The 14,561-nt window shown below is 41.8% G+C and overlaps 1 protein-coding gene across 1 annotated transcript in view; it reads right to left on the bottom strand.

Annotated features, from left to right (window-relative positions):
• Positions 1-2,712: 2,712 nt before the first annotated feature.
• Positions 2,713-14,561, bottom strand: part of ppm1h (protein phosphatase, Mg2+/Mn2+ dependent, 1H) — a 37,103-nt gene continuing 25,254 nt past the window's right edge. Inside the window, exons 7-10 of the mRNA XM_004069884.5 lie at positions 11,632-11,695; positions 10,564-10,671; positions 4,714-4,865; positions 2,713-3,937 (exon numbers count right to left, since the gene is read on the bottom strand). Of these exons, the coding sequence (XP_004069932.1) occupies positions 3,790-3,937; positions 4,714-4,865; positions 10,564-10,671; positions 11,632-11,695 (472 nt within the window). The 3' untranslated portion in view covers positions 2,713-3,789. The remainder of the gene's footprint in view (positions 3,938-4,713; positions 4,866-10,563; positions 10,672-11,631; positions 11,696-14,561) is intronic.

Here is a 14,561-nt window from a genome sequence, read left to right as displayed (position 1 = left end):
CCCTCCTGTGTAATGTGTAGTTTTATTTTCACGCGAGATTTTGAACCAAAAAAGCGTATTTGTTCTTAAACGAATGGGTTAAAACGTGGCCGATGAGTATGGGGGCTGCTCGGCCACGCGGGTGGGCTGTGTAGAAACTAAGCATGATGTAGGTCAGCAGTGCTGTTGCTATGAGCAGAGGAGTGACGTGGCTCCCGCTGCCCACAGAGGTGTCCTGCTATAAATCTGCTACTCACGAGCTGTGTTTGCTGCTCCTAAACACACCAAAGTTAAAACTTTTCATCATTTAAAAAATATATGTATATATATATATAGTGTATATAAAATCTGGGTGTGTCCACACAGTCAAGAGCTTCTCAGGTCGGGGAACGCACTGCTTTTCTTTCTGAGTTAACCCCTAAAATCTTCCCTTAGTTGCTGTGTAACACAGTCGAACAGCCAATCACAGTGCTCCTGACAGGGGTGGGGACCAGAATGGGTAATGAGCTTTGATTGGCTAGCAGTCTGGGTCGATGAAGCCATGCAGGGGCTGCATTCTTGAGTGGAGACCCCAGCATCTCAGAGGCTGACGAAGGAGAGCAAGCCCAGCTTTCAAGACGAGTCCCAGAACATTTCGACAGAAGTTCACACTTGGTATGATAGTTCATTTAAGGACACCGTTCCACCCTCTGGCATGTATGCTCATATAACAATAAATCACTTTATATATAACCTGTTAATAAACGATTGTGAACAACCAATAGGTGTTGAGTTCTAATAGTTCCAGATTCAAGTGCTTTTCATCCTCTCCTGACTTGTGCATTCTGTAAGCAGCAGAGGTACCCACAGCATGCTGGATCTCATCCATCTGGTGTCAAAGCTCACATTTGAGCCAGGCTGCAAATAAATCATTCTTCAGGCTGCCGAAGCCCCAAAGCCGTAAATCTGAGCTGGTGGAAAATCAGCCGGCTCCTGATGGGGATCACAGCTGCAGCGCCGATGTAGAATCACTTTGACTCATGTCTGACGCTCCTCACCTGCCCTCAGACACGCCGCCACAGCTTTGAATTATAAGGAATTTGGGATCCGACGTGGATTGACGGTGTCATTTTTGCTCTAATGAATATTTGCTCTGGGGAGAAACATCAGGTATCTGAGGAATCTTTTGAAGAAGTCATTTGGATTATTTTAAAGTCTTCCCAGTTCAACCAAAATTATTATTAGCCCTTAATAAAAATACATTTTAGATATAACATTCTATAAACAAAATATCTAAGTTTTAAAGAATTATTGGCATAATGGCTTTTTTCCCCTGTATAATTGGACATAAGAGGCATTCAGCAACACCACGAAAGAAAATAAACCTTTCAGATTTTGATGCTATCGCTTCACCTCGTTGCTTTCTGCTTCAAAGAGGCTAAAAAACCGACAACTTGAGCTCTGTGCACCTCAGTGATGAACTTTGCTACTCTGAAGAGATAAGCATCTTTACTCCAGGCCCACTCAGCATCTCCTTCAGATCCGTCCACGGGTGGGGTGGGCGTGCTGCGACCTTGGAAAAACAACACTGGAATCGACTGTGTCATCGCTGCCATCATCCAATCTGGACCACACACACATGTGGGGTGTAGGAGTGGAGTGCCAGATCGGTGCTGGCCTTACTGGAGGAGGAGGATGCAGCGCTGATTCTGCAGGGACCAGATGGTCCTTCAGCTCCTGCCGAGGACCCACGGGTGCAGGACTACAACAAAGACATTCTGCTGTCTTTCAGTTCTTTGTAATCCAAGTAACAATAAAAACAGACTTAAATCTACATGTGTGAACATGAACTAATCTGAATAATTCCTTTGTAAAATACCGGTAGAATTTCTTTTGTTTCCAAACACCTTTACTGTTTCTACATCCAATTTGTGATCTCTTTTCGGATCTAAACTTCCCACTTTTATTATCCGCAGGACGTTGTTACAAATTGTCTTGATGACAAAGAGGAAGCCTTTAGTTTATACGGATGTCCCTTTATCCCTTGTGCCATTCTATGACGCCACCCTTATATTGACGTGTTATCCGTAACAGGACAAAGGTGGATAAAGGTGGAAAGATTTCATGTAATCCATGGACACCAGTGAGGTTCTCAAATCATTGAAGAAAAAAGGTTCAGAGCACTGTCTAGTGGGTCTACATGACCCAACTCCCAACGTTAAAGTGCCTAGGATAGCACAAGGGTTAGAAATAAAACAGTACCTGTGAATTGGTTTTGTGTGACATTTTCTTCTTTTGTTCAAAGCACAAAACATTTTTCTTTGCTTTTCTCACCTTGAAGCACCAGCTTTATTTTGAAGTAATGTGACACATTGTAGGGATCAAAGGTATTTCAGCTATTCAGTCCTGTCACGAGAACAATCGGGTTTTGTGGCGTTTTCGAGCATCAAGGTCAGCAGATCTCTGTGAGATCTTGTATTTTTCTCATGAGGGCATATCGTAGCTGAGATTGCTTTTTTTCTTTAACTTGTTTTTAATAAGAAAATGTATTCATAAAGAATTTATCACATTCAAGGTGAAATAAATTCCTCCAAGATGCAACAAAATTACTTATGTCTAAACATTAAATTATTAAATCATTTTTATCTTTTAATTTCATGTGGTTTAAAATTCTCACAAATTTGCCACATACTTTATTTTGAAAGTACATATAGAAACACATCAGAAAAATGAGGACAAAAACAACACAAGAGGAAAGTTTCAACTGTTTTAATTTCTCATTTTAAAGAATTTTGCTTTGGGTTTTAGAACAGAACAAATTGTATTGATTTGGGAAAGATGTACATAACTTATAAAGAAAAAACAGTTTTTCAATCCCACAGTTTTACCTACATAAGCAACTTTTACAGCAGTTAACATAACATGAAAAATATAAAATAAATCAAATAGTTTTTCTTTTTCAGAGGGGATTTACATCTTTTTGCACTTTAAAAATAATAGCAATTCTCATTATTAGAGGCACATCTTGTCAATAGGATGAATTTCTACAGTTTTCTTGGGTTTTTATGTTAGATCTTTGGATGGCACATGTAGATGACATCGAAGGAATGGCTTTAAGGAAGTTTGGGTGTTTTTGAAACTTGAGACAAAGACACCTGGGAGAATCGAAAAGAAATTCAGAAGCAAAATGTGTTAGTTAAAAAAAAAGATCAGCGCTGCAACATCTGCTTGAATGAATCTTCCCAGATTTGAGCACTCTGGGTAATCAAAAGTCCGCCAGTCCTCCAAAATAAAACAAAAGCTATGTTTGAACTCCTCAAAACAAAAGGTATCACGATAATTAAAGCGGGAGGACGTGTAGTGTGAATCAGCTACAAAAATCTCAAAGACTACATCTATTTGTGTAATCTGTTAGTGTTTCCTCAACAAAGTTGTTTACAATTGCAGATGCTTCTTTTTTTTTTCTACACACTGTACACATTCAGTCACATTTCCCAAAAGATTGTGCACATATTTACATTTTACAAGTATTGTGCATAAGTAACAGTAATCCTCACTACCACAGCGTATGTGCAAATCCAAGATCCCCATCCGCTTTTACCCAGATACAAGTGACTTCATCATGATTGTAAAAAGCCGTGGTTCAAGTCTTTGACAGCTCTTTACGCGGTTCTGCCTCTTTGCATCAGAGGACCAGACCAATAATCGAGGCACCCGGACAGGACACCCTGTTCATGACCGCAAACATTTTCACATACTTCTGGAAAACGTTACAGAAAACAAAAAAGAATGGGTGGAAAAAAGCAGAGAGGTTGTGATGTCTTAGCTTGGCTAGTTTTGTTTGTTTGCGTACATAAGGGGAATTATGAAGACGGAGATGTCGTCTCCGGAACCTAATCTGTCGTTGGAAATCCTCCAGCCTCGATCCTTTAGCACCCCTCGAGCTCTCATGATGAGGTCTTGAGCTGCCATTGTGTACCTGGTCAAATGACAGCAACACCTGGTTAGACTGATGCTAGCTACAAACAGTGGATCCATGTGTATAGTGGTTTCAGTTAAAGACCAGTTCCAATGAAAATAGTGTTTTTATCATGTTCTTGTAGCATTTTTCTCATGATAGATGACAAAGGTTAAAAATATTCAGCATAAAATTGCACTTTTGAATATTTATTTATTTAAAATGATGTCAATCAAGAGCAGACAAAAAAAAAGATCGCATTTGTGACGTAGAAAATACAATGGGCGTGCCACAAGCACCCTGCTCCTCTAATGCATCCACTTTTGCAGACGACTAGATGTACGTCTTCGTTTTACTCGTCTGAGCTGGTATCTGGCCCAAAACTGTACAGCTAGATGGCTCCAATACTGTATTGCTCGCCTTTTTTGTTGCACCTGTAATGCCAGCTTGGGGTTGTGAGCGGCAGTAAACTAAAGGGAGAGCATTTAAACAGATGGATGATGGGAAATTTGGCACCGACAGTTCTGCTCACAACTCAGAGGTGAATTTCTGATGAACTCCTGCCGCTCTGCAGAAACTATGTCCTAGAAAACAATTCAGGATTTTAAATTTTGTTTCAAAATGACATCATTATAATTAAAAGACTATTGGATAGAATAGATGAAAAGATGATCGGAGACAGACTTTAACAAGAAAATAATGACACTTTTGGTTAACTTTTGGAACAATGCTTATAACCATAAGCAAAAATGCTTGAGAGTTTCTCTAAACAAGTTCAGCTGTGACTCATGACTTGCCTGTGCTGATCATCCGCGTCACAATTCGCCAGAAAACTAGTGACCGCCTCAGATACTTCCTGGTTGGAGAGGACATCCCAAAGACCATCGGTTCCCATCACCAGAACATCATCAGCCTTGTGCTCCCACTGTGATAAGGGGTAAACTTTGACCTGAAGGTGGAGAAGAAGAAAAAAGAAAAGAAAAGCTGAAGTCTTTTTGTGTGGGGAAAAAAGATTTCAGGCAGTGACCAATCTGGCACCCCTCACAACTTGTAAACACCTTCTCCTCTTCTGCTCTTTTGATTGATTTCCATCGCCTTTCTCTCCTTTATCCAAGCCAGTCAGCAGATTTTTGAAGATGTTTATGTTGGACTGTGAGAGGCAGAGCACAGCCTGCAGCTTTCCGTTCTTGATGTGAATTTTAAACTATGCTCTGAAGTTGCCATATCCTTGCAGTAGCCCCTAGTTTTTATTTTTTTTTAAACCAGCAAATAGATTTCTTTGCCACTTTTTATGCACTCTGGTTTCAATCTTGGTCTGTCCTTGGGCTCAGTTTGCCTGTTGGAATAACTGCATTAGAAGGTGGAGAAACAAATTGCAACAATTTGTTTACATTCTACGAATCATGAGAAAATAACCAGGGTCAGAAGAGACTGAGCGCTAAACAGAGCTTTGACTCCAATTGAACTCTCCTTACTATAACCTTTCTAATACAAACGCCTCATTACTCCAGAGGCTTCCATACCTTGTGAACAGAGCAACCAGATACTTCTACTTGGAGAAGACTGATTCCTACTGTAACCTAAAGGGGCCTTCTGGCTTTTTCTAGCCAAGTGCTACAGCCTCACACTTGGAAGGTTGTCATCCCAGCTGCAAACCACTTCAGAGAAAGCTGAAGGTCGTAGCTTGGTAACTATAAAGCTACGTTCACACTGCCCCTGGCCACGCACGTTCAAGAGACCACTTCCAATGAAAGGTCGTTGTAACGGCGCATACCGGTACATGCACATTTCGGGCTTCCATGTTCAAGACTCTTCACATTCATGTGTCGCTGCACAACCATTGAAAAATAAACCTAAACCAAAATAGACTTGGATTTAGCAGTGATGTATGGATGGCGTCTATTTCAATACACGGAAGTGCTAATTTGAAAATTGATCGTGGAGGAGAAATTAATAATTGTGGTTTGTGGAATACTATGACACCAAGTCTTACATAAATTGGAATAGAGCTGTGAAAGAAAAAACCTGGAGCAAGATTTGCACCGCTTCAACATTTCGCACTAAGTCTCTTCCTACTGTAGATGGCGGACATGCGCTAGTTAACAGTCGACCACAAAAAAAGAAGAAACAAAAGCCCCTCCCTGTTTGTCCAGTGTGAACACCAAATGCTGAAAGTGTGTTCAAGGCCACACGTTTTAGCGTGTACTTGAACACGCGTCACGTGCCTGGTGTGCACTTACGATAAAAGGACCGCGTGATCTGAGAAAAACTGGACTGGATTTTCATGCTCACAAATCCAAACCCTCTTTTCATTTCTTGTAGAAATTCTGTCCATTAAAAAAATAATGAACAACACTGATTACAAAGTTCCCCATTGCAGAGTCAGACTTACTGTTCTTGGGTGAGCAAATCCAGCTCTTGCTCTGGCTCTATGGGGAGTGGATGGCAACACTAACAGAGAACCCCTCATCCACAAGAGAGCCAGAGAGGCACAACCCACGTGTGGACTGGATGTGCAAACACAAAATGCTCTAACAGGTTTTATTAAGCTCCTCCCACATCAGTGATGGCCAGGGTGCTGGTGCTGTATGCTTAGCCCCTCTGCAGTTTTACAATATTTCTCCACCACAAGCAGCAACAACCCTACAACCATAGCTCTGGCAGACCACCCTGACAATGAAGGCGTTGAACACGGAGAGGGATGTGTTTCTTTTGAAATTCCCTTAGTCCAGCTCTTCTCCAAACACTCTCTTGCTACAAAATGAGCCATCTGGGATCATTTGGACATGCAGACCCCTGCAACTTGATAATAGGTCGATACAAAGACTGGTCCATTTTTTGTAACATTTGTGTTTTTATGATTTTATAAAATGAGAACTGGACTGAGTTAGAGTGACGTCATCCAAAGAAAATGGCTTTCTTCAAGCTTTAATACACTTTTTTCGGCTTTGACGACATGAAGTCCACTCAATCAACATTTTTTTGCAATACGGACGTCACCAAGTTGGAGCCAGATACTCTGTTGGGCCAGAAGCAGCGGTTGGTCAAAATCAATCTGAGTGAGGCTTTCAGAGCTGAGATGATGCATCTTTCTTTTTTTTTCTTTTCTTAGAATGTCTAGGTGCATCGGTTCAAACATTGATTATTTTTTTAGGCACACCATTGACCAATCTAATGGCAGTCTCACTCTAGAGCCCTGCCACTCACAGCGGGCTCGAGAGAATCTGTTCATCTGAATGTTTTAAATGTTTGATGTGAGACCACCTCCTTTTATTAAAGCATCTGAATGGTCAGGTTATAACTTCCATGATTTACAGTAAAAAAAAAAATCCTGGAAAACAAAAAAATAAGAACATGTTAAAAAAAAAAGGTATCAGAGAAAAAATGGTTATTCTGACAACTAGACGGACTGAGTCACAGCTGGTTATTTCTCTGTAGAAGTCTATGGGATTTTGACTTTTTGGAACCAGCAGGTACTTCCTGTTTGGAGCATGAGAGGGGAGGAGTCACTCTGTCCAGTTCTCATATAGGTTAATGGGAAAAATACACAGATTCAAAAAAACAAAAATTATTTAAGGTTTTTTTTTTTTTTAGCTTATGACAAAAGAAGGAATTTTTCTGAAAACTATCTGCATAAACTAAGTTTACAACATATAAATAAAGCACTGAATTAAAAGCTTAATAATCTCTTTAAAACTTAACTGCTCTATGCATTTTAGGCCATTGCTAGGCTCAACTTTTCCAGGTTATTTTTAAGCAAAGTGCTTCTATTATTCCAGTGGTACCATATGCGTGACGCTGCTTTCCAAAAAAAACAAAAGAAAAAAGCTTCCTTAAACACAGCAAGTCCAAATAGAACCCAGTCTGCCAGCACTGCCTCAGTCTGCTTCCTTTAAGTCATTTCTCTGCTGCTGTGGGGGAGCGGGCTTTCACAGCAGACCCTCCACTTCCTTGCCGGGGCTGCTGTGCAGAGGGCGCCCTGTGATCAGAGCTTTAAAGGAATCTAAATGATCTCTGCGTGGGTCATTCGCCTCAGAGCTGTGGTAAACTTTGTTACATGAGTCAATCTCAGTGGGAAAAGAAAAGAACACGAATGAGACTATCAATCAGTGGACCTTTGGACCGGGCTCCAAAATATCTAACCCCAGGCCTTGATCTTAAACCACACGCTCACATTTGATGTCTTTCTCTGTGAGCTCTCTTCTCTCACAGTTTGGGAGAAATTAGTCATTCTAACTCGACATGTTGCTGGAGGGTTTTCATCATCCCTCCCAAGGATGCTCCCACACTACTTGAGTATTTTGCATTTCTAATCAAACTTGACCTCTCACAATCAGCGCTGCCATTTTTCAATACAGTTTTATTGAAGTTTCTTGAAAGAAGATGAAGGACGGAGGCCGAACTGGAAAAAAAAGTCAAGAGAGCTCCTGGCCTTCGCTACTGCTGGAATCACGCAGATTGGAGGAGAAGGCAGCTGCTCTAACGGCGTTAGTGTGTTTGTTGACCACAAAGTGGAATGTTAAAGATGAAAAGCATTTTTTTTAATGACTGTGAATTATCACAAACTCCAGATTACTAGACGAGGTCAACCAAGGCTGTATAATCTAGTAGAAAAAATGCTTTTAGTCCATAAAGCGAGGTCATAACAAATGTACATTCCATTTAGGGGGTTTGTCAGTCTGACAGGAACAAATCTGACACATATTCTTAATATCACGTTAACTAAACATCAATTGTATATTTTATTTTAATCGATTTTGAAAATCAGACTTCTTAACCAATTTCTGATGCTTTGCCCGGGGGATGATCTTTGCTCGATATCTGCATAACCCAATCCCAATGATGTTAAGTTCAAGAAAGATATTTTTATATTGCTTGTATTCCTGCTAAATCTTTAAAAAAAGACTATAATAAAAAAGATACAATTCAAAAAATTGGTTCAGAGAAACAGAAGCAAGATAATGGTTAGCAATTACATGTAGGACCTTTTCTCTGTAATTATTCTGTTTTTTGTGTGCCTTTTTATGTTATTTGAAAGCTTATAATTCATCAGGGATGACATATTTGCTGTTGAGGTGTTTGTGGTAGCTCTGTGAACCCTTTTGATTCGCCTGAGGGTGCTCACCTCACCCAATCACATCCAGGATCTTCTTCTGCTGCCACGGAAACCAAAACAAGAAGCAAATTAGAGAAAAAAGGTGGATGGATTTCATGATTGATTTTGTTATTTACTGCAGCATTTTGGAGTCCACTGTCTTTTCTTTTTCTTTTTTAAACCAGCATTTCCTATTAAAATGTAAAGCATTTGTCGTGCCCTAAAGCGATGTGGCTGTTTCACAGGGTTTCATGACCTGGAGTTCCATTCATCCATTTTCCGCCGCAGGGGCATTTCAGGTCACAGGGGCAGCAGCCAAAGCAAAAATGCCCAGACTTTCCTCTCCCTGGCCACTTCCTCCAGCTCCTCTCGGGTACCCTGAGGCGTTCCCAGGCCATCAGAGAGACGTAAGCTCCCCAGTGGGACATTCCTTCCTCCCCTTGAGTGCATCCAAACCAGATGCCAGAGCCATCTCGTTGTGGAGGAGCAGTGGCTCTACTCCTAGTGACCGAGCTTCTCACCCATCTACATAAGGAGCGCCCAGACACTGTACGGAGGAAGCTCATTTCGTCCGCTTGTATTCGAGACCTCGTTTTTTCGGTCACAACCCAGAACTCATGACCAAAGGTGAGTACTGGAACGAAGATCGACTGACAAATTGGGCGCTCCACCCATCTGATACCCCTCTTTCTACAGACCTGGGTAAATGATTGTAATAAATACCAAACTTTCAGGGAGCTTCTTCTAACTGTAATGCTACGTTCAAACCGCCCTCACCAACGTGCATTCAAGAAACCACTTCCAATGAAATGTCTATGTAAGTCTGTGCGTTTTGGGCTTCGGCGTTCAAAAACTTTTGCATTCACATGTAGTTCTGTAGGTTTTTACTACCGTTTTCAGGCTCTATGTACAAAACGCCCGGTCACTGAATGCGCATTGACAGTAAAACCAGGTCAAACTTTGAACAATTAGGGATTTGGATTTGGTTATGACATATGGATGGTGTTCCTTTTCATTAATGGAAGTGCTCATACTGGACTGTTGCTATCTGATACTAGCGCATATCTACAGCTGGAAGAGGTTTGGTGCAAAATGTCAAAGTGGTGCAAATCTGGCGAATCTTGCTCCAGGCTGTTTCTTTCACAGCTCTATTCCAATATGTAAATAACTTGGTATCATAGAATTCCGGCTGGACACAAATAAAAATGATAAAATTTTCCTCCATAATCCATTTTCAAACAGTTGGTACTTACGTGAATTAAAAAGGACGCCATCCGTACCTCACTACCATACCTGAGTCTTTGATTGGTCCAAGTTCAAATTGTTTAACTTAAAATGCCCGTTTAATCGCCACACGTTTTGTACGTAGAGTCCAAATACTGACTAAAAAACATGCATTGTGACTTGATTTTCTTTGGAAGTGGTTACTTGACAGTGTCTCGGCGAGGGCGGTGTGAATGTATAGCATTAGAGCTGCTTTGAAACACGACAGAAACATACAAAGAAAGGAATATATACTATAGAAAAGAGGAGAAGTGAGAAGAGAGCAAACCTCTGGGCAGCAGGACAGGAAAGGCTTGATATAAATGTTGGAGTCGTGGACTTTAAGATTGTGGTCCCCAAGACCTCTCGTGACCCCGATGGTCGCCAGCACACGAGCCTGCAGGAGAGGAGAGGTATGTCAAACACAACTCGGGTTACACAGAGCAGAGCTTTAGTGGTTCAGCTTTTTTGGCTTCCACCAAATCTAACTGCTTAGAAAGAAGACGAGGGACATTCTAGAAGTCGACTTTGACAGATTTGATCTTTTTTTGTTGTTAACTAAAGTTTAATCCAAAAACGTTTTCAATTTCAGTTCAGACTTCTTTGTATTCAACGGTTCTAACGTTTATAAAACGCTAAATAATGATAGTATTTGAGAATTTCATGGCTTTTGCTATCCTTATCTTATTTTCAATCATTCTTTAACTTTAACTTCTGTGCCTAAACTGGACAGCAGAGGGGAACCGGGCTAATTGACTCCACAGTTCAGGGAGGACGCATGGAGGACACGTGAGGCCTGGCGTGATCCAGCCGGGATGAGAGTGTGCTCCATCGCTGCAGCTTTTGAAGGTGGTCAAAAGCTCTTCCAGCGGTGAAAGGAGAAACATCCAAGGATTAACTGGTAAATGCTAGGACCCAGCAGGCCGGGCTTTGAAGTGCTCTGGTGTTTCTCTCCAAACACAAAGCTGCTGTACTCTGTGCAGCCATGCATCCACACGACCACTGCAAAGGTGAGTGGGGGGGGGGGGGGGGGGGGGGGTCATAGAAGTGGGCACATAAACCTACTCCCAATCGGCATCTTGTGTCACTCAAATCACTGTTAGTATCCCCAGCCTGTTGTAGTGTCTTCACAATGGGACACCTTTGGTCCTATGGTCCAGAAACAGACTACAGGACTATTGGATCAGAGACATTTTCTTACTTTTTGTCCAGAATGTCAATGCTTTGGGCAAATAAGATCCATAAATGGCCTCAAACAGCTGCAGCGAAGGCACTGATTAATGGTACCTGATGAGATTTGAATACAGGCGAAGAACTCAATTCTACCGCGGTGACTGTGCCGCCGAGCTCCACTTACCTTCTTCCCCTCGCCGTAGATCAAGGGAAACTTTAGGTCGTCCTCGTCTATGGTTTTGTACGCCCTGCACAGAGAAGAGAAGACACTTTAATGGGTCTCGTTTTGTTTATGAAGGACAATGGCCCTGGAGATGCCTTACTTCCATGACCCCTTCAGCACGCATGCTGCCAAGATGAGAACGAGGAAGGGTGATGTTTGGAGAAACCATCCAAACATCAGCCACACAAGGCCTTAGAGTGATTCTCTTTGTTTATTTGCAGCCAAGTGATGAAAAAGACGGTTATAGATGTTTTTTTCTCCCTCACTCGGCTGGAGCAGTTGTGTGTGTGAAGCACTAGAGTCATAAAATCCGACTCCGATCATCTTTTGATCTATTTTCAAAGCGTTCCCAGTGGTCTTTTAATTATGAGAACGCAGTTTTTAGCACAAATCCGGTGTCTTGTTTCACCTCTGAGTTGTGGGCGGGACCATTGGTGTGGAGCATTCCTCCATTTCCCATCTGTTTACACTCTTTAGCAGTGCAACAAAAATGGCGAGCAACATCGGAGCTGCCTACCTGTGCAGTTTGGAACCAGATGCCAGCTCAGATGAAGAAAACAAAGACGTATATGGGTCTATTTGCGTGCAAGTAGTTGCATCCGAATGGAGTGGAGCAGGGACCTTGTGGGTTGCTGTTGTATTTTCTATGGCACACCTACAAGCTTTTTCAAACTGGATTTTTCCGTCTGCTCCTAAATCTGAACAATTGGAATAAAGAAATACTAAAAAATGCATTTTTAGTCTAAATTGTTTATTTAGCTGTCCTCCATTATCAGAAAAATGCCGCAAGAACATGTTAAAAACACTATTTGCATTGGAGTAGGTCTTTAAATGAATGAATGATGACTGAATTTCCACATTTCCACCACTCTTCAACTCTCAGAGCAATGTTTAAACTTTTCCCTCTGATTGATAATTCAAAATGTTCACACAGGAAAATGGACCGCGCAACAGGAAGTAAAATGAAAACAATAAATGCAAAAAAAAATAGATTGCTTTTGATCTAATGAGGTATGGATTCTCAAACTCACTGTAATACAACCATTAGAAATGAAAAGCGATTTCCAGATGAGCAGCCAGAAAAGCAGTTATTTCTGTCTCACACCAGCTGCTCTAAGTTTCCATCTGGCTCAGATCGAGTTCGACCTGGAATCAGTCTGAGCTAAATTTCAAAATGCATTTTTCTGCAGACAGAGAGGTGGAGAAATTAGACAAACGCCTAAAAGAACGATTTTCAGAAGCTTCAAAACCCACTCCGATAAAAATGGTGTTTTTGTTGTTTGTAACATGTTCTTGAGTCACTTTTTAGGGTGATGGAGGACATATCATACAAAGAAAATTAAGCTTAAAATAATATTTCTGAGGTTTTTTATTTTATTTTATTTTAACTTGTTGGTAATCCAGAGCAAACGAAAAAAATGCAGATTTAAAAAAAAAGGCTGTAGTTGTGACATAGAAGCTACAGTCGATGGACGACATCCGCTTGTAAACAACTAAATTGCACCAGAAGTCTGCGTTTCGGGGTGTGAGGAACTGAAAGCTAGTGGGGGAGCACGTGAACAGAGAGCTCTCATCAATGGGGAGGGGAAGGGGGGCGGGGTTGCTCCGCACTCAGAGGTGAATTTCTGATTAACTCCTGCCATTCTCCTGAAGCTAAAAAACAACAACACAGGTATTATGATTGTAGCTAAAAATGGCACGATTATAGTTAAAAGACCACTGGGAAGGCTTTTACAATAGATCAAGAGATGATCGGAGAATCTTTCCAACATATCTGCTCTTTGCAACAGTCTTGTGTTCCCTGCACACCGCACTGCAGAACAGGCTGGTTTTCACATTACTGCTGGTTCCACTCTGAGAGGCCATATGTTTCCACCTTAGGCGAGCACCACAATGCTGCCCTCAGCAGTTATTGTAACGATCGCAGCAAATGCAAGCCACAAGACACAAAAACACAGCCTGCAAGTGAGGAGAGGAAAACAGCTCACTGAAGACTTTCCTCGTGACTGATGGCGGTGTGGAAAAAAAAAAACACCTCTCTCTGTTTGCTGCCGTGAAACTGAACTGAACCTCACTGCAAGACGTATGCAAAAATAAAGACATATATTTCTTAATTTGTCAAAAACTATGAAGATAAAGAGAAAAAGCATGGAATCAGGTTCATCTGGGCTGAAGGAGCAGGCGTGGCAGAAATCCACTCTCCTGCCTGAAAGTGCAAAACCAGCAAGGAAAACTCCTCAAAGGCTGCACTGTTTGACCGCAACACTGAGCGTTCTCACACTCCAAGGCTGTTCGGAAGCCGGATGCATTGCAGGAGTGTGTCACTGACCAACTGGGAGGGAGTGTTTTGTGTGTGGGAGGGGAGAGGAAGAGAGGCGTACTGGGAAGCGGGGCAGAAGGGAGTTGTGTCATCTTCTCTGCAGGTGACCGAGAGGCGGCAGGAGATAAGGAGAGTGATCTCATCTCCGCTCTGTGCAAATTGTGCACAGCATCGCAGCTCAGACGCACACGGTTAATAGACACACAACCCTTTCCAAGCACAACCTGTCTGCAGCACTGCAGCGCCTCGAGTCAGAAGAAAGGTTTAAACAAACTTTGCGTTCATGTGGACTCATCAGTGCTTTCAGGAACAAGGTAAAACCAGAGGAAATACCACGACTCTAATCCAAGCCCCGCATTTCTTCGACAGTTTCAAATGTTGAAATTAGCATCAGTCATGAAAGCATAACAGCAAAACGACAAACTAGCTTCAGCACCAAGCCCCACAGATGGTCTGGCACCCATGAGGCCCTGATCTCAGAATGATGGAGTTCCTCTGGGATTACAGACATGACACAAGCTTTAAAAACCCTCCTGCTGACCGCCAAAAAAAGTCCAGAACAATCTGCAAC

Source organism: Oryzias latipes, chromosome 6 (genome assembly GCF_053564925.1).
Source record: "Oryzias latipes strain Hd-rR chromosome 6, Olatipes_Hd-rR_3.1".
Taxonomy (NCBI): Eukaryota; Metazoa; Chordata; class Actinopteri; order Beloniformes; family Adrianichthyidae; genus Oryzias; species Oryzias latipes.
Note: the sequence above shows the minus strand (reverse complement) of the source record. Positions and strands in the feature narration are given on the sequence as shown.